Raw genomic sequence first — 19,374 nt, forward strand, 5'->3', positions numbered from 1 at the left:
ATCATGTTTTTTTGTGGGTTTTTTGTCGTTTTCTTTTTGCAATTACATTCAATTTACTTAAAAAACAAAAATCCTTTGTCAAAATGGCTAACAGTCAAAAGTTACAATTTTCACAGTAATTTTACAGTGAGCAAGCGATTTTATAAATTTTACAAACAACAATATTTGTGTTTTTATGTTTTGCCAACATATTATCAAAATGAAACCATGACGTAAAGTTAAAAGCTTCAGCAAAATCAATACTTAACTTCCCAGTGTACGCAGTGCTCGCACACATCATGTTTACTCATGCAGACAGTTCACTGCCGCTTACTGTTCAATGCAGAGCCGCTTCCTGCTTCATTGGGTCACAGATTTTCAAGGCGATAAATTATAGATATTATCGATTATTGTTCCAACCCTAGTATAGATAATAAACAATAATGCTGGATATGCTGCTTGTAATTTGCAGGTTGATTTTAAAACGTTTAACAACCATTTCCAACAAGTACAGCTAATTTTTGAAGTTTCCACTTTGGAAGAAAGCAGCCCTGTGTGATATTTTTCATTCTGTAATTACATCAAGTTCTGGTCATTTTGGTTCTCACTTTAAATATATAATAAACTCTCTTTCACATACGAATGAAAACAAATATAACAGTTTTAAAATAAATAGTAAACTCTCTTCATGTACAACTGAAAACTAATAGAACAATAATGCTTTTTTGTGCAATAGAATAATCTGTGTGCAGTGCAACAGATATGACAGCACGAGACCAGACCAGCTAAAACTAGATCAATGATTTCCGCCTTGTTAGTAAGTATGCAGACACAATTAAAAATAATAAAAATAATTTATAATACATTCATATCTGTTGCACTGTTTCATTTTGTTGCATTGTCACATCTAGGTTGAAAATGTTCAGCAAAATGTTATTATTTCAGCTAGTCAGATTAACCAGTTAAAATTTCTTCCAGTCAGTCTTAATTCTAACACCCTCACACCCATCAACTGGGCATCAATGACTATGTAATAACACTGCTGTAATCACACTGCAACAATATGAACTTTGCAGATAACTACTGTACCCACTTTCCTTTCTTGTTCTTACCTGGTAAGTGTGCAATTGTTTATGACTTATGGAGAACTTTGGGCAGCTAACACAGTTGTTTAAATCCATGAAACAGAACACTATTTATTTTTACATACCAAAAGAAAGTGACCCACCTGCACTGTTTTCACTTGTTTTCATAAGCTTGCCCACTTTTTTAATGATCTAAAAGTTATTTAGGTAAGCTATTGTTTAGATCAGCTGAGTAGATTCCACCATCTCTAGTCTGTCCTGTAAAACCCTTGCTCAAAAGTTTTATAAATGATTTTAAGGAGTTACACTTCTTAATCATTTGCAGTGCAAAATCCTATTATATGACACCTGATCTAGATGTGCAGTAAAGTGGAGAGAACAGATGCTTCTTCAGCGTCTCTTAATCCACTCTAATTAAAGAGCTTGGGGGCTCATAACACTGGGAACCAGCAATTATTCTCTCTTGGGGATTTGCAGATGATTATTTTATCCTCATCAAAAGCTTCTCTGGTGTTATGGCTATCAGAGTACTCTGCTGAGAATGATCTTGGAGTGATTTAACAGCCTGCATTCATGTATAGTAATACATTTAACACGGTAATAAATGTAATAAATGTAACCCCAAATGTTCACAATTCCTAGAACAATGAATACAGCTTGCTCATTAAATTCATTTTTACATATAAGAGATTTTCAGCATATTTAGTAAGCACCGTAAACCATTCATTTATTGATAGGTATGTGTTAAAGTACTTTTAGTCACTTCTTACTCAGTCATGAAATGTTGTTAAGAAGAGGCTATCCTATCACTGTACCACCAGCAGCTACCACAACAAGCCTGTTCTCGAAGTAGACAGAATTAGCTTTACAATGTGGTGGGTAGAGCTTCTCTGTCACATTAAGTCCCTAATTTAAGCCCCTCTTCAGTTGAGCATGGCTTGACTAGCTTGCACAAGCCTTGGATACTCACACAGCATTCCTCTCCTCATCACTGCGTGACAGCTGCTCCACGTACTCCTTCAGGTAGGTCTGCAGCTCTTCATACGTCCCCACCATCTGGTTGAAGGTGCTGCAAACATGGGAAAAATTAACAGAATGGAGTGGCTTCCATTTCCTTGGGAGATCCTGGGACTCCTGGCATTCCTGGAACACTACTTGTGGTTCCCATAGGACTCCATGTACACTGGGATAGTTTGGGACAGTTCACACTTTCAACGCATATCACAATGCCTTCTGGTACATTTGATCTGTTTCAGATACCCTTCACAGCAGGACTACACTTACCAGAGTGCATTGGGGTGCGAGTTGAAAAGCATGAACTGCCCTAAACGGTCCTAGTCCGTGAGTACTGCCCCTTATACTGGAGTTATGATGTGGTATTTTGCTGTGTTTTTGTTCTGTTTTGTGTATTACAGAGGACTAGGAGATGGGCGCTGCAGCCACCGAGCCAGCACAACACCCTGAGCACTACCCTCACTGCACAACACAGCAGGCTCGACCGCACACATAAAGGTGGCAGAAAAAAAAGAAAAGGAACGAATTGGTGAAGTGTTTCCTTTTCAAGCTGAAATGTGTTCCACCATTTTCTGTCCTATAAAAAAGAATAAAGATAAACAGACTGCAAAATGGGAGAGAGCAACATTAAGACAAAGCTGGGGTCTGGTAGGAGAACGCTTGGGTGGTAACAAACACTAGTCAATAGGAGTAGGAACGCAGTGTGACTGACAGAGCAAGGTTACTGGGCCATTTAAGGCAGATGCTACTCCCACCCCTCACAATACACAGGACATGTGATACTCAAGCGCGGACGTAGTGTGGGGCCATAATAATGACCCGTCACTAGTGCATGCTTGGGGGCAGGTCCGGTCTATTGAAGGTAAAGATGTTGATGGCACTGGGGCGCTAGTATTTCCACACTTCAGTATCAAGGGGCAATTACTGTATAGGGTAAACCTAGCCACGGGCACAGGACAGCCTGTAACACAATTATTGGTTCTCCCATCTTGTCAGACTGAGGTCATGAGGCTGGTGCATGATATTCCTTTTGCGGGGCACCTCGGAGCTGACAAGATAAGGGAGCGGACATTGGCTTGATTCTATTGGGTATGTCTGCATATTGCCGAGATATGTAGCCACATGCCCAGACTTCCAACGAGTAGAGCGGGGTTGAGTGCTCCCCGCCTCTTTGGTTCCACTGCCGATTATTTCCACTCATTTTTAACGCACTGCAATGGACATAGTGGGTCCTTTGCTACCTTCTGACTCCGGGTATACGCATTAATAGTGGTAGATTATGCAACGCGATTCCTGGAGACAATTCCATTGAGGTCCACTAGGGCCACTGCGATAGCAACGGAATTAGTGCAGATTATGGTTAGAGTAGAGAGCCCCAAGGAGATCTTGACTAACACTCTACATCAGGTGTATAAAATATAAAAAATACGTCCCATCAGGACGTCTGTTTATCATCCACAGATGGACGGTTTGGTGGAATGCGTTCTTCAGACCCTGAAGTCGATGCTGAGATGGTTTGTAATGCAAGAGCAGAAACATTGGGCATCGCTTCTTCCCTACATCCTTTTTGCAGTGAGAGAGGGGCCGCAGAGTTCGACAGGGTTCTCCCCCTTCGAGCTCTTCTATGTCCGACAGCCTCGCAGCATCCTCAATCTGTTGAGAGAGGGGTGGGAGGAGCACTCATCCAAAAATGTAGTGAAGCATGTGCTCCTACTAAGAGATCATCTAGATTTGGTCAGTCGTTTGGCCCAGGACAACCTCAAATCGGCTCAGCACCGACAACAGCAGTATTACAATAAAAATGCACTAATTCAAACCTTTAGACCAGGAGACAAGGTAATGATGCTGCTTCCCTCCTCAGAATCGAAATTATGTGCTAAATGGAAGGGGCCATATGAAGTGATTCGGGCTATAGGAAAGGTGAATTATGAAATTAGACAGCCTGATCACCGTAATGAATGTTAAATTTATCATGTAAATTTATTAAAGTCCTGGCAAGCAAGGGAGGTGCATAAGCTTATTTAGGAGGTCAGCAATGTTTTTTCTGACTTGCCCGACAAAACTAACTTAATTGAATATGACAACATCTCTCCACCAGGGGTCACAGTATGAGAGAGAAATTACCGGATCTCAGAAAGTCGACGAAGTGGCATTTGCAAAGAAGTATGGGACATGATTGAACTTGGAGTGACTGAACCTTCCAGCAGCGAGTGGTGCAGTCCAATTGTCATAGTGGCCAAGAAAGACTGCACCAATCGCTTCTGTGTAGATTTCCAGAAGGTAAACGCTATTGCCAAGTTTGCTGCGTACCATATGCCTCGAGTCAACAAACTTCTAGATAGACTGGGAAAGGCAAAGTTTATCTTGACTCTGGACTTGACTAAGGGATACTGGCAGATCCCCTTAACCCGCAGTATTAAAGAGAAAGCCATATTTTCAAAACCAGAAGGTCTGATTCATTTCAAAACCATGCCATTTGGGCTACATGGTGCACCCGCTGCATTTCAGAGACTGATGGACCAGGTGACACACAACATTGCAACCAATTGCAATGATATAATACATGCTTATTCTCAGGGTCTTTATAAGCAATAATAGACACTACCAGTGGCGGCGTTAGGGACATGCAACCCATACAATCACATGGGGCCCCCAGCTGACCACAGTGACAGTTTTAAAGCAAAGCATGTGTTTACTTACCCTAAACTAACATCATTCATAGCAAGCAGCAGGCAATAAATAAAGTGCTAGCAGTAGTACGTCGTCGGCTGCAGTTACTGAAGGGTGTTACTGGACCATGAGCTGAACAGTGAGAAAATGATTTGGTACATGGCTTGTATATTCTCCTTCAGATGCAGTGTTTTGTTTTTGCTGTGCACTCTTCAGCAAACGTGACAGCAGCATTTCCTAGACGGACTTCAAGGCCTGGTAGCGCCTCTCACATACACTTAAAGAACACTAACATTCACAGCCGCACACACACAACATAAGCACTAATACTACTTTGATCAAACCAACATGGAATTAATTTTGCTGGAACAGAAGTACTAAAAATCATAAAAAAGACCAAAATTTTCTCCGCCCTTTAGACACTAACTATCCCTGTCAGTGACATCATGCAAATAAAAACTATCAGGAAGTGAATGTCAGTCCCTCCCTTATCCACTGATGTGTGTTATATATAAGGCTTCTGTTTTTCAGGTTTTATGAATTGTATTTTTTTTGGTGCTTATTTTTAGCTATTTTCAAGTTTTATGTAAATTAGTTTTCTTCGGGGCTTTCGTTTCTGATATTCTGTATGAAATTTGTGTTTTCGGTTACTTTCAAAAATGCTTGAGCTTTTTTTTCTGTCAAAATATGTATAGTAGTAACTCAACAGTACTTGCACACTTAAGTTGTACCTTCTTTCCTTTGCTGTCTTCCACAGAGAAATCCCCACAGTCATAAGAACATAAGAACATAAGAAAGTTTACAAACGAGAAGAGGCCATTCGGCCCATCTTGCTAGTTTGGTTGTTAGTAGCTTATTGATCCCAGAATCTCATCAAGCAGCTTCTTGAAGGATCCCAGGGTGTCAGCTTCAACAACATTACTGGGGAGTTGATTCCAGACCCTCACAATTCTCTGTGTAAAAAAGTGCCTCCTATTTTCTGTTCTGAATGCCCCTTTGTCTAATCTCCATTTGTGACCCCTGGTCCTTGTTTCTTTTTTCAGGCTGAAAAAGTCCCTTGGGTCGATACTGTCAATACCTTTCAGAATTTTGAATGCTTGAATTAGGTTGCCACGTAGTCTTCTTTGTTCAAGACTGAACAGATTCAATTCTTTTAGCCTGTCTGCATATGACATGCCTTTTAAGCCTGGAATAATTCTGGTCGCTCTTCTTGCACTCTTTCTAGAGCAGCAATATCTTTTTTATAGCGAGGTGACCAGAACTGCACACAGTATTCAAGATGAGGTCTTACTAGTGCATTGTACAGTTTTAACATTACTTCCCTTGATTTAAATTCAACACTTTTCACAATGTATCCGAGCATCTTGTTAGCCTTTTTTATAGCTTCCCCACATTGTCTAGATGAAGACATTTCTGAGTCAACAAAAACTCCTATGTCTTTTTCATAGATTCCTTCTCCAATTTCAGTATCTCCCATATGATATTTATAATGTACATTTTTATATCCTGTGTGCAGTACCTTACACTTTTCTCTATGAAATGTCATTCGCCATGTGTCTGCTCAGTTCTGAATCTTGTCTAGATCATTTTGAATGACCTTTGCTGCTGCAACAGTGTCTGCCACTCCTCCTACTTTTGTGTCGTCTGCAAATTTAACAAGTTTGCTTACAATACCAGAATCTAAATCATTAATGTAGATTAGCAATAGCAGAGGACCTAATACTGATCCCTGTGGTACACCACTGGTTACCACACTCCATTCTGAGGTTTTTCCTCTAATCAGTACTTTCTGGTTTCTACATGTTAACACTCCCTAATCCATGTACATGTGTTTCCTTGAATCCCAACTGCGTTCAGTTTGAGAATTAATCTTTTGTGCGGGACTTTGTCAAAAGCTTTCTGGAAATCTAAATATGTCATATGCTTTGCAATTATCCATTATCAATGTTGCATCCTCAAAAAAATCAAGCAAGTTAGTTAGACACGATCTCCCTTTCCTAAAACAATGTTGATTGTCTCCCAGGACCCTGTTACCATAAAGGTAATTTTCCATTTTGGATCTTATTATAGTTTGCATAAGTTTGCACATAATAGAAGTCAGGCTTACTGGTCTGTAGTTACCTGGTTCAGTTTTGTTTCCCTTTTTGTGGATTGCAATTTTCCAGTCTGTCGGTACCACCCCTGTGTCAAGAGACTGTTGCATGATCTTGGTTAGCCGTTTGTAAATTACTTCTTTCATTTCTTTGAGTACTACTGGGAGGATCTCATCCAGCCCAGGGGATTTGTTTATTTTAAGAGCTCCTAGTCCCTTTAACACTTCTGCCTCAGTTATGCTAAAGTTATTTAAAACTGGATAGGAACTGGATGACACGTGGGGCATGTTGTCAGTATCTTTCTTTGTAAAAACTTGTGAAAAGTAATCATTTAATATATTTGCTATTTTTTTTCCTTAATCTACGATTTTACCATTTGTATCTCTTAAACATTTAATCTCCTCTTTGAATGTTCTCTTGCTGTTGTAATATTGGAAAAACATTTTGGAATTGGTTTTAGCTCCCTTAGCAATGTTCATTTCTATTTCTCTCTTGGCCTTTCTAACTTCCTTTTAGACTTGCGTTTGCAGTTCCGTGTACTCTTTCTGTGTACTTTCTTTTTGGTCCTTTTTTATCGCTCTATAAAGTGCCTTTTTTCGCTGAATTTTTTTTTTAATTGATCTATTAAACCATTTTGGCAATTTAGTTTTACATTTAGATTTGTCTACTTTAGGGATGTAATTGTTTTGCGCCTCTAGTACTACATTTCTGAAGAACAACCATCCTTCTTCTGTGGGTGTTTTCTCTATTTTACTATAATCTACTTCTGTTAGACTCTGTTTCATACCTTCATAGTTTGCTTTTCTAAAATTGTAAATCTTAGCTTTAGTCATTACTTTTGGGGTTTTAAAAAACACTTCAAATGAGACCATGTTGTGGTCTGAGTTTGCCAGTGGTTCTCTGACCTCTGTTTTAGTTATTCTGTCTTCGTTATTTGAAAAGACTAAACCAAGGCATGCCTCCCCTCTAGTCGGTGCCTTGACAAATTGTGTTAGGAAGCAGTCATTTGTCATTTCCACCATTTCTATTTCATCCTTCGTGCTACCCACCGGGTTTTCCCATTTTATTTGGGGGAAGTTGAAATCCCCCATTAGTATGGCTTCTCCTTTGCTACACGCATTTCTAATGTCATTGTATAACAGATTATTTTGCTCACCGTCTGAATCTGGCGGGCTATAGCATGCTCCTAATTATTATGCCCTTTAAATTTTTGTCCGTTATTCTGACCCATATTGATTTGGCTTTATTTTCTTTGTCCAGGTTTAACACCTGGGCTTCAAGACTGTTTCTTATGTATAGCGCTACCCCTTCTCCTCTTCTGTCCTGCCTGTCTTTCCTATACAGTGTATACCCACAAATATTATATTCGTCCCCATCACTCTCAGACAACCAAGTTTCTGTAACACCTATCACATCATAGTTACTTGTTAGTGCAGTAGCTTCAAGTTCTAGAATTTTTTTTCTGATACTTCTAGCATTTAGATAAATACATTTAATGGTTGTCTTACCTGAGTTGTTGTTCTTGTTTTGATGCGGTCTCCCTTCTGTTTTTTTTGTTGATTTCTCCCTCTTTCCTTTCTGGTTTAAATGCTTCTGAACCTGCTCGAGGATCTTTTCTCCAAGTAGACTGGTTCCCTTGTTATTTAAGTGCAGTCCGTCCCGTCTATACAGATAGTCCTCATTGTAGAATGTGGTCCAATGATCAAGATAGATGAAGCCTTCCCGTGTGCACCACATCTTCAGCGACGCGTTTTGATTAATTATTTCCAGCTGTCCATATGGTCCTTTGCAAGGTGCCGGTAGTATACCAGAAAATACCACAGTTTTGTTTCTCTCTTTTAATTTCCTTCCTAGCTCTCTGAATTTGTTTTGCAGGGATTTTGGTCTGTCTCTTCCAATGTTGTTTGTACCGATGTGGACAACTACTACCGGGTCATCTCCTGTTCGTTCTAGGAGGCTGTCCACGTTCTCAGTGATGTGCTTGACCGAGGCTCCCGGAAGGTAGCGCACTGTTGTAGTATGGGGGTCCAAACTGCGAATTGAACTTGCTGTGTTTCTCAGTATGGAGTCCCCAACAATCATGACCTCCCTTCTTTTTGCTGTCTGGTCACCACTGTCAATAGGGTCCTGGATGTTGTTCCTTTCATTCTGTTGTTGTTGGTTCTGCTCATCAAAATTCTGAAGTGACTCAAATTTGTTGGTTGTTTTGATTTCTGGTGGTTGTGTTTGACGAAGTTTCTTTTTATCCCTGCTTCTGCCTACCTGAACCCAGCTGTTCTGACCTTCTATCTCCCTGGTGGCTTTCAGTCTGTTAGGGGTGAAGCAGACTTCCATGAATTGTGGGTGTGCCAGTTCCTCAAGATCCTGTTGCTGTCTCACTTCTTCCAACTCCATTTCTAGCATACTTACAAGTTTATGCAAGTCCTGGATCGCGCGGCACTTTATGCACACTTGGTTTAGCTCCACTGGGTTTTCTCGGATTTCCCACATCAAGCAGGTGTCACAGATTACTGGCTTGAAGACCATGTTGAGGGTTTTTTTTTTTTTTTTGAAGTTTAGTTTCTTCTGCAGCCATCAACCTGCTTTCAAACTGCTTCTAAACTGCTCTGTACGGGCACATTCTTCTGGGGTTTTTGTGCATAGGCATTTTTGTACATTTCACCACAATTCTGTTTTAAATTCACTGTATCTTAACTGTAATACATCTTTAAATTCCGCTAACAAGCCTCCATCCTGACTGTAATCTCGTTTTAAATCATGTAAGTGGAGTCTCTAATAGAAATGTAGGAATGTGCTGTCACTCAGTAGTTGTGCAGGGTTTAAAGCATTCAGAACAAATCAATGACAGATACAAGTCAAGTAGGCGGGACATTGCCTAGCAGTACTAGGAAATGTATTTATTATTATTTTGTAGTTGGTTTTATTTTTTAATGGAAAATGGGTAAAGTCAACATGAATTGATTAAACATTTCCACAGTTTTTTTTGGTATTTTCCGGTGTTTATTGGTTATCCACCGGGAATCCAAACCAGGAATAAATATCTCAGACATTTAAATAATAGGTTTGTTAACAGTCTCAGTTTAAAAAAAAAAATGTAGAATTGTAATTGAAATTTCTTTTACTTTCAGAACAAATTGGGTTACTGACAATTTGGAATATATAGCTTTGAGATTATAGCCTATAGTGTTAAATGGACATTAAAGTTTCTTGACTGATTGACAGATATACAATAATCTAAACCCTGTGCATTGCATCCGCCCCAAAGGAGAAATAAGAAGAGAATGGGTTATATACTTACTCTCTGTCAACAACAAGGCACTGTGTATCGTTCTCATTTGCAATGATGTTAGCTGAACGAACATCCTCACTGCAATGGGAAATGCAACAGGTTAGTACTGGATAAGGGGACTGGCCAGCCTCAGCCAACTCAAGTGTATCTAAAGAGAAAGGGAAAAGGTAAGAACCTCATTGAGCCATCTCAAGCGCAAATGGGAAGACTCATTGAGCAATCTCAAGAGCTAACAGGAAGAACCTCGTTGAGCCATCTCAAGTGCTAATGGGAAGTCTCATTGAGCCATCTCAAGGGCTAAAAGGAAGAACCTCACTGAGCCATCTCAAGGACTAACAGGAATAACCTCGTTGAGCCATCTCAAATGCTAATGGGAAGTCTCACTGAGCCATCTCAAGGGCTAACAGGAAGAACCTCATTGAGCCATCTCAAGGGCTAACAGGAAGAACCTCATTGAGCCATCTCAAGTGCTAATGGGAAGTCTCATTAAGCCATCTCAAGGGCTAATAGCAAGAACCTCGATAAGCCATCAAGTGCTAATGGGAAGTCTCGTTGATACATCTCTAGTGCTAACAGGAAGAACCTAATTTATTTATTTACTGCATTTATATAGCACTTTTTATACATAAATATCGCAAAACGCTGTACAGAACATAGCAGAAAGAAAAACACAATACATTTCTATAGCATGTCACACATACAACTACCACAGTCAGAGTCACACATACAACTACCACAGTCAGACCATTTAAATAACAATTAGCAGCAATTTTAAAGTTACAATAAAATCCACTAAGATAGGAAAGCTATTTTATAAAAGTGCATTTTTGAAGTGAGTAGTTTTTTCGAGATTTACGATTATATTGTATTTACAGTATAATCGTAAATCTCGAAAAACTACTCACTTCTAAATCTTTTGTAGTCATTTTTGTAATACTTTAGCATAAATATATGTTAATTTGGATTCATATGTTGTTTGTTTCTGACTTTATGTGAACGAAAAGACACACATTTGCCCGTTTTCCCATTGGAAATAGTGATATTTTGAAATATCACTGTCCTGGTCACAAAAGCAAAGTTTGTGGGGAATAATAGCAATTTTCTATACTTTTGAGGCATAAGCAATTAGAAAATAACACTTATTACCCAGGAACAAAAATTGTGTTACACAGTTTAATCAGTTCTAGATGAAACAAAGGCATATATTAGTCTCTTGGCATCAAATATGGAAATAATTGGTCTAAGTTTCTCAAATCGTAAAAAGATACTTTAGTCTTCCCTAACATGAGTCTCAAATGATAGATCAGGATCAAAGATGACCCCCAAACTCTTAATTTCTAGTTTAACTTTTGATGAGAGACTGCAAGGGTTGAGCTCATGTAATCCCACATTTCCTTTTAGTTGATTCTGTGATCCCACTAGCATAACCTCTGTTTCATCTGAATTCAACATTAGAAAATACTCTGACATCCAATGCTTGATGCCTGTAAGGCAAGTAGCTAATAACACCCAGGCAGAAGAAATTCCTGGCTTTAAGGACAGATATAGCTGGGTATCCTCAGTATAGCAATGGTTCACTTCGGGTCTGCAGATGTCACCTGTCAACGATAGCATATATAATGAAAACAGCAAGGGACTTAGAATGGAGCCCTGTGCAACACCACAGACAACTTCCGGTAATACCTATTTTACCTCCCCAAGAGATGAACTGAAACCTATCAGAAAGATAAGATTTAAACCAGGAAAGGAAATTGCCAGACAGCTCTACTGTGCTTGCAAGATGATTCAGTAGGATGGAATGGTCTACAGCATCAAAGGCAACACTTACATCAAGAATAACTAATACTGATGGAAAGCCCAAGTGAGAGCTTATCAGCGGATCGTTCACAACTCTGATAAGGGCCGTCTCGGTGCTATGTGCAGCACAAAAAACCAGCCTGAAACTCCTCGAATATACTACTGTAGTATTGTGATCTTGCAGGCTAAGGTAAGAGTGGTGGCGGGTTTAAAAGTTGCGGAAAACAGCAGGCAAATCAGCAGCAGGAATTCTAAAAAATTGCTATCTTTTATTTCTCCAATCACCAGGAACACATGAATTCAACACTTAACACTTCTGAAACTACTTACCGAAGAAAAAAAAGTGGACCATCAACTTCCAGGTCAGTTGGCAAAGAGGGTTTTGCTGTTTAACTGCTGTTTAAATAACTACAGCCACAGCCCAGGACACCCTCCTCTCACAGCTCTCAACCATTAACCCCCACTAAGACACAAAGCTACCTTTTTATACCTGTCCCAGGTTCCTCCCATTTAGGTTATACCATTATCCCAGGTAAGTTAAACATTAGACCAATACAGTTTTGCATTTTAAAAAGATACATCTGTATTAAAAATATAACCATAAACATAGTTAAATACTCATCAACATGTATCTATCTTTCAATACATCACGTACAGGTAACACAGCTTAATGTATTATAATCGTGCTGTTTCTTTCTCAAAATCAGTACACGTATGCTTTTCCCCTATGCATCAATGTACATTATATTACTGTATGCCTGACAAAGACCTGTTGTGTCGAAATGCGTAGTTCTACTACCTTTTTGTTTGTTTGCTCTGTTTAGTAAAAAACCTGTTTTAATTAATAAAATGAAAAAAAAAAACATATTTTAAAAGACTACAGTGTGCAACCAATTGGTCTTTTGGACTTCAACCTATAAATCAAGGTTGGTGGATCAATTTGAATATATATACTGCTGTGCAAAAGTCTTAGAAATTTTGCATTTTTCTACTCTGATATATTATGTGCATCAAAAATTTACTCAAGGCCTCCAATAGTGATTTCTACTATTATAACAACCTTGAATTGCAAAAGGTGTGGTATCCGAAGCACAATCAACAAGTACAGAGAAACATCTGTAACTTCATCTGTAATTGGCCATCCCAAGGCTGGAAGACTGCCTAATAAGACAGACTGGTAGACTGTTTAACAAAACTGAACAATACTTGATGATAACATCATTAAGGAATAGAAAGAAGACAAGCATTGAATTGACAACATTACTGGCAGAAGGCACAGGTGCCTTTGTCTATCAAATCAACAGTACTTGTTTTTCCTTCTTCATGCAAGTCAAGGTTGTTATAATAGTAAAAAAACACTAGTGGAGGCTTTGAGTAAATTGTTGATGCTCATAATGCATCAGAGTAGAAAAATGCAACATGTCTAAGACTTTTGCACAGCAGTGTGTGTACTTAGAATGAAACATGCAGGGGCGTGGCTTTATTTGAAAACAAAACCAAAAGCATAAACCCTAAACCCTTTCTAACTAAACAGTTTAAGCGAACCTCTCTAAATTGGGACAGGCTACTCCTGTTTACCCCGATTTACACACACAGATAACTTATTTATTTTTCCTTACTTTCGTTTCTAACTCCACTCATGCTCTCAGCATGTTCCCCTTCCCCATACCTTCTCAACTTTACCAATCTTAACTCCCAGACGATTACATAATTAAACAATTAACCTACATTGGAGATAATCCTGACATCAGTATCTTCCCAGGGCCTTAATGCCTCCAAATACCCTTTCCGATATAATACCTTTTTCAACCAAGCACAACGATAAACTGTTGGAGTAAGTAAATGAGATGATATTGAGAATAAAAGTAGAATTACATGTACAGTACCATGAAAAAGTATTTGACCCCTGTCTGATTTTCTGCATTTTTGCATATTTTTGACACTGAATGTTATCAGATCTTCAACCAAAATCTAATCTTAGATAAAAGGGACCATGAGTGCAAATAACACAAATTTTTGATACTTATTTCATTTATTAAAGAAAGTTATGCAACACCCAGTGTCCCCGTGTAAAAAAGTAACCGCCCCCTTAGAATGAATAACTGGTTACGTTTCTTGTAGTTATTGATCAGTCTTTCACAGCGCCGTGGAGGTATTTAGGCCCACTACTTCATGCAGAACTGCTTCAACTCAGTGACTTTTGTGGGTTTTCGAGCATAAACTGCTCATTCCAGGTCCTGCCACAACATCTCAGTGGGGTTTTGGTCTGGATTTTGACTAGGCCATTCCAAAACTTTAAACTTCTTGTTCTTCAACCATTCTAATGTAGACTTGCTTGTGTGTTTCGGATCATTGTCGAGCTGCATGACCCAGCTGCACTTCAGCTTCAGCTCACAGATGGATGGCCTGACATTCTCCTGTAGAATTCTCTGATAGAGAGCAGAATTCATGGTTCCTTCAATGATGTCAAGATGTCCAGGTCCTGATGCAGTAAAGCATCTCCAAATCATGACACTACCACCACCATGCTGTAAGCAGTGGTTTTCGCCTTGCTACTCTGCCATGAATCCCATTTTTGCCCAGTGTCTTTCTGATGGTGGAGTCATGAACAAAGACCTTAGCCGAGGCCAGAGAGGCCTGCAGATCCCTGGATGTTGTTCTAGAGTTCTTCCGGAAGTCTTCAGGAATTGATCGTGGCATGATGTGCCTCTAGAACCTGTGTGCTGACAACTTCACTCTGATGCTAAGGGCCAAAGTTAGTCAGATTTATATTGGGCAGGGCTGACCCAAATCAGACCTGATTGTTAGCCAAAGTATTCAAACAGCTGGTCCTAATTATCCCTTTAATTGGGTTGAGTTAACTAGGGGGGCAACAACTTTTTCACACCTGAAGATTGCATGTTTGATTACCTTGCACACCAAACAAATGAAAGAAGCACCAAACTTTGGTGTCATTTTTTCTCCCAGACTCCCTCTATACATTACTACAACCCACAAAAAGATTTGACCAAATTCAATGTGAAAACTGTGCAAAAATGCAGAAAATCAGACAGGGGACAAATACGTTTTCACGGCACTGTACCGGGTCATCTCATGTATGCAGTATTCTGCTTTTGCTTTATCCAATTTGTTAAAGAATTAAAACACAGTACATAAAGGAAAAATCCAGAACTGAATCTAAACTTTTATTTAAAATCAATCTGAAAAATCGTTTCAAAGTGCACCAAATATTAATCCAACATGCAAGAATCCCAAACTGATTTTTTATTCCAAATTAACTTGACATGAGACGTCTGACATGAAAATTTCATCAGATCCTCAAGGTTTTTTTTTTTTCGTCATCGTTTTTTCTTCTTTAATCAATTTTGCTTTGATGCATGGTTGCTGGACAAGTGCTTTTTAAAAACCTATATTCACAACAGAAATATAGCTGTGTTACTCCATTTTTCAAACAATTAATATATTTTCCAGCAATGTTGCAACATAAAATGATTTTAATTTTGGAGGCAGTTATACAATTACATCCCGTGCATACAGACCGGGATGCTGACAATGTGTATTATAGCCAAAGGTTCGTTATAACAAAGAGTGTTATAGCAAGGGTGTACTGTATATATCTCTGTCTATCTATATCTATATCGATATATAGAATATATATATATATATCCAATATATATGATATATAATATATATATATATTATATATATTATAAATATATATATATATACTATTATATATATATATATATATTATATATATATATTGTTATTTGTTGCTACATCCCATAGATACCACTGTATCACATTTCGGATACTGCACTGTGGTTTAGCTTCACAGGACATAGTTAGGTGGAAAGCATTTAAATAGAGGAGTTCCCAGTCATTGGTGCTCATTCGATCACCATTCACAAATGCCAGGGTTTGACTCTAAAAACAGTTTTGATGAATCTTGGTAACTCCATTTCCTCCAATAGACAAAGTTCCACTGCACTTTCCAGAGTTACATCCTTAAGCAGTGTCCACCTTATCAACTTTTTGACCCCATCTGCATTAAGGCACCTCAAACAGCAGTTGCAGAGTACAATAGGCTCAGAGGGATTTGTTACCCTAAGTTGGTAAGCTTGAAGGAGACCAACATGCACAAGGGACACAACGTAAAAGATCGAGTGCATTTCATTCACCGAGCCATCACTAATGTTCAGAAACAGCAAAAGAATTAAATCTTTTACGAGAACACTTGCAATTACACATCCATTCAGAGGCTTGAGCAACACGAATTTCACCTCATGCTATGCAAATGCCATAATGCAGTTCCTTTGTTCACAACTATGATCACTTGTAAACGACCTCAAATGCACTCGCAGGGTGCTCAAAGACATATAATTAAACAGAAGCGAACGAAAGGGAACAACATTAAACTATCATACAACACTACCTAAATAAAGGCTGCCCTCGTCAGCGTTAGCCCGGTCGCCGCTACCTCGCTACGACCCGGATACCGTCCTACTCCTCTCTCTGACCTCGGCTAGCTCGCCTGTCTTCCATACAATACCCCGGGTCTGCCTCAATGGGTTCCCCGCTTTCTCTCTCTCTGTCCTCCGCTATATCCACTGCATCTCTGACTACTGTAGATATTTGTCACTTCTTAGGAGAAACCTTCAATACAGTTCAGCAGCAAGATGTTGCAGAGCTTCTCACCCAATTGTCTGACATTTGTCTTGAAGTATCTTGCATGGTTTCAGTCACAATAAGTCATGACATTCTAGGTACTAGACAGAACTACTACTCATCAAACCGACAGGTGTTGCATGTTTACCCTTTACAGGTACCTTCTGGTACAGATTCCATGGTATAGTGTTTGGAAGAACCCATTTATAGAAATGGCAAATGGGCAACGATTCTTGGTAGCAAATGTAGGCAATGCAAAACATGAAATGTGAACTTATTCAGTCAGCAGGAAGAATGATTGCAGTCCAAACCAGACAGTACCATTACAAAACAACACAATGCTAAGTTTACTGCTGTGCAGAACAGCAAAATTACTGTGGACAACACGAATGACCAATTATCTTCCATTATCATACACCAAGAACAGGGTGGTACTTCAGGACACTATATCTCTCTTCTTGCTGTGGGTGCTACTGAAAAATAAGTTCATGCAAATGATGCACTCGTTGAAGTCAAACCATGGTCAAGAAATGCAAAGGACATGGATATGGCCTTTTATGAAGAGATCTAATCCTTTACAAATGCCTTACATTGGCCTAAGATCATAACACCTCTATAATAAGGAGAATAATTGTTTTTTTTTTCAGCATTGAATGTGTTATTATACTACCCTTTAGTACTGGCATACATATGTACCTTTTTAACCATTCATAACATTGTTGTTTTGTACCTATGTAAATATCAGTGCCTACTAAAATAGACATATTGTTTTGCAACTAAAAGAATACAGTGTTTACACTTTCAGTACTGTCCAAAAGTCCCTTCTACCATTACTTTACTTTAATTTTGTTCTCATTTCTGTTATATTACTCTACTTATTACTCTCTTGTCTTGTCTGTCTGTATATTGACCATACACATTCTCTAATATCTTTCATTATTTGATGAAGTAAAAAAGAAGTGATGCCAAAGTAAAAAAAAAAAAACAAGTTAGAAAAATGCAACAGCCATTTAAAGTGGTGATATCAAACACTAAAACCAAGTTAGGAGAAGCAATTGGGGCAACCTTGTCAAGCCTGATGCAAATAGGCACAAATGGAAAGGTGCTGGGGCCCAACATTCACACAATTTTTGCTTCTAACTTGGCTTCTTTTTTCATCGCTCCACTTTACATTGACATGCTCTTTGTACAACTTCAAGGGGATGGTCACCATTCCCTTATTATCTAAAAAGTCACATCTGCAACAAAAATATTGACAATGCACAACCAAAAAAAAAGGTTTAAACACCCCAGCCCTGGATCTGCAATGCCTGCCCCATCAACTGTCACTTCCCATACACTTACCTTGCATTCTCATTATCCCTCGCACTTGTTGCCATTATTGGTCTTGTTTATCATCTTCATTTTTAGAAATATACTGCTTCATGCTCTTTCATGTATTCATGTATGCATGTGTAAATGTCTGTCCAGGTGTGTCCTGATCTACCTGTGCCTTACCTGCATGTTGTCCGTGTGTCTTCCCAAAGCATACATGACTGCCCCTGTGATGACTCCTTTCCCATTCCCTGTCTGTCATTCTCTCTGTAGTAGTGCTTGTAAGGATAACCAAGAACACTTCAGTCTGTGTTGAGCATTTTCCTTGGCACATATGTGTCTCAGCATCTTTATTCTGGTTACAATCCAGCTGATAAGGGAATGAACATTTCAATGTAAAGTGGAGCGATCAAAAAAGAAGATAGAAGCAACAATTGTGTGAATGCTGGGCCCCAGCACCTTTCCAATTGTGCCTATTTGCTTGATGCTTGACAAGGTTGACAACAGGATTTCCCAGATCTAATAATCATGAAGAACAGGATAGCCCAGATTTAATAATCATGAACAACAACATTTCCCAGATCTAATAATCATGAACAGGACCACCCAGATACTCCATTAACTATGGATTTCAACATGCAAACAAAAGGCTGGGGTAAATCACATACACAAAAATAGAGGGTTGTGAACATAAATGATCAGTCAAATGATGCAAATCCATACTTGTTTGTCAGCAATTTATTACATGATTTTTGTGGTCGAAAACAAACCCTCAAACATTTGGTAATATTAATTATCGTGCACAATATATTGTTTGTAATATATTATGGTACACAATTGTATTAATATTAATTTATATCAAAATATGTTATGCTTATGTTTTAAAGTGTATATAATGCATATACATTACATATACAGTATATTGACTATTATTTTTACTGTAAATATATAAAAGAGGTACAATTTAATTTGTTGCTACATCCCCATTAGATATACCACTGTCAATCACATGTTACTGCACCTGGGGTTTAGCTTCACAGACATAGTTAAGGTCGGAAGCATTTAAAAAAAAAAGAAGTTGTAAAGAATGAAATGGATAAAGTCAGAATCCACAAGAACCACAAGACATAAGTAACCTAAGGAATTCAAATGTAATTCCCCACAGAGAATTATTAAACTGGCAAGTACCAACTGTTGGTGGTGGAGCACGACTGCACATGCATAACTTTTGAGGTTTGCAAATTAAAATAACTTGCTAAATACTTTTTTCGGTTCCAAAAAAAGGGGCTCTAATCAATGAGTACTATATGGGTTATTTTGGCACAAAAAAAAAAAAAAAACTCCGACTAATCTGTCAAAACTAATTTTCACAAAATAATTATGTGTGAAACAGACACAGAACATATGAAACTAACAGTAAAAAAGACTAACATAAAATAAATTGTGTTAGCTAAATTTAAAGAGC

At 38.5% G+C, this 19,374-nt stretch overlaps 1 protein-coding gene across 4 annotated transcripts in view; it reads right to left on the bottom strand.

The window, feature by feature from the left end:
* Nucleotides 1-19,374, bottom strand: part of LOC121325426 (cGMP-dependent protein kinase 2) — a 101,466-nt gene that overhangs the window by 48,663 nt on the left and 33,429 nt on the right. For all 4 annotated transcript variants that reach the window (XM_041267892.1, XM_041267890.1, XM_041267891.1 and 1 more), the window contains exons 8-9: nucleotides 10,140-10,208; nucleotides 2,035-2,133 (exon numbers count right to left, since the gene is read on the bottom strand). In XM_041267892.1, the coding sequence (XP_041123826.1) occupies nucleotides 2,035-2,133; nucleotides 10,140-10,208 (168 nt within the window). The remainder of the gene's footprint in view (nucleotides 1-2,034; nucleotides 2,134-10,139; nucleotides 10,209-19,374) is intronic.

Source organism: Polyodon spathula, chromosome 13 (genome assembly GCF_017654505.1).
Source record: "Polyodon spathula isolate WHYD16114869_AA chromosome 13, ASM1765450v1, whole genome shotgun sequence".
Classification (NCBI taxonomy): domain Eukaryota; kingdom Metazoa; phylum Chordata; class Actinopteri; order Acipenseriformes; family Polyodontidae; genus Polyodon; species Polyodon spathula.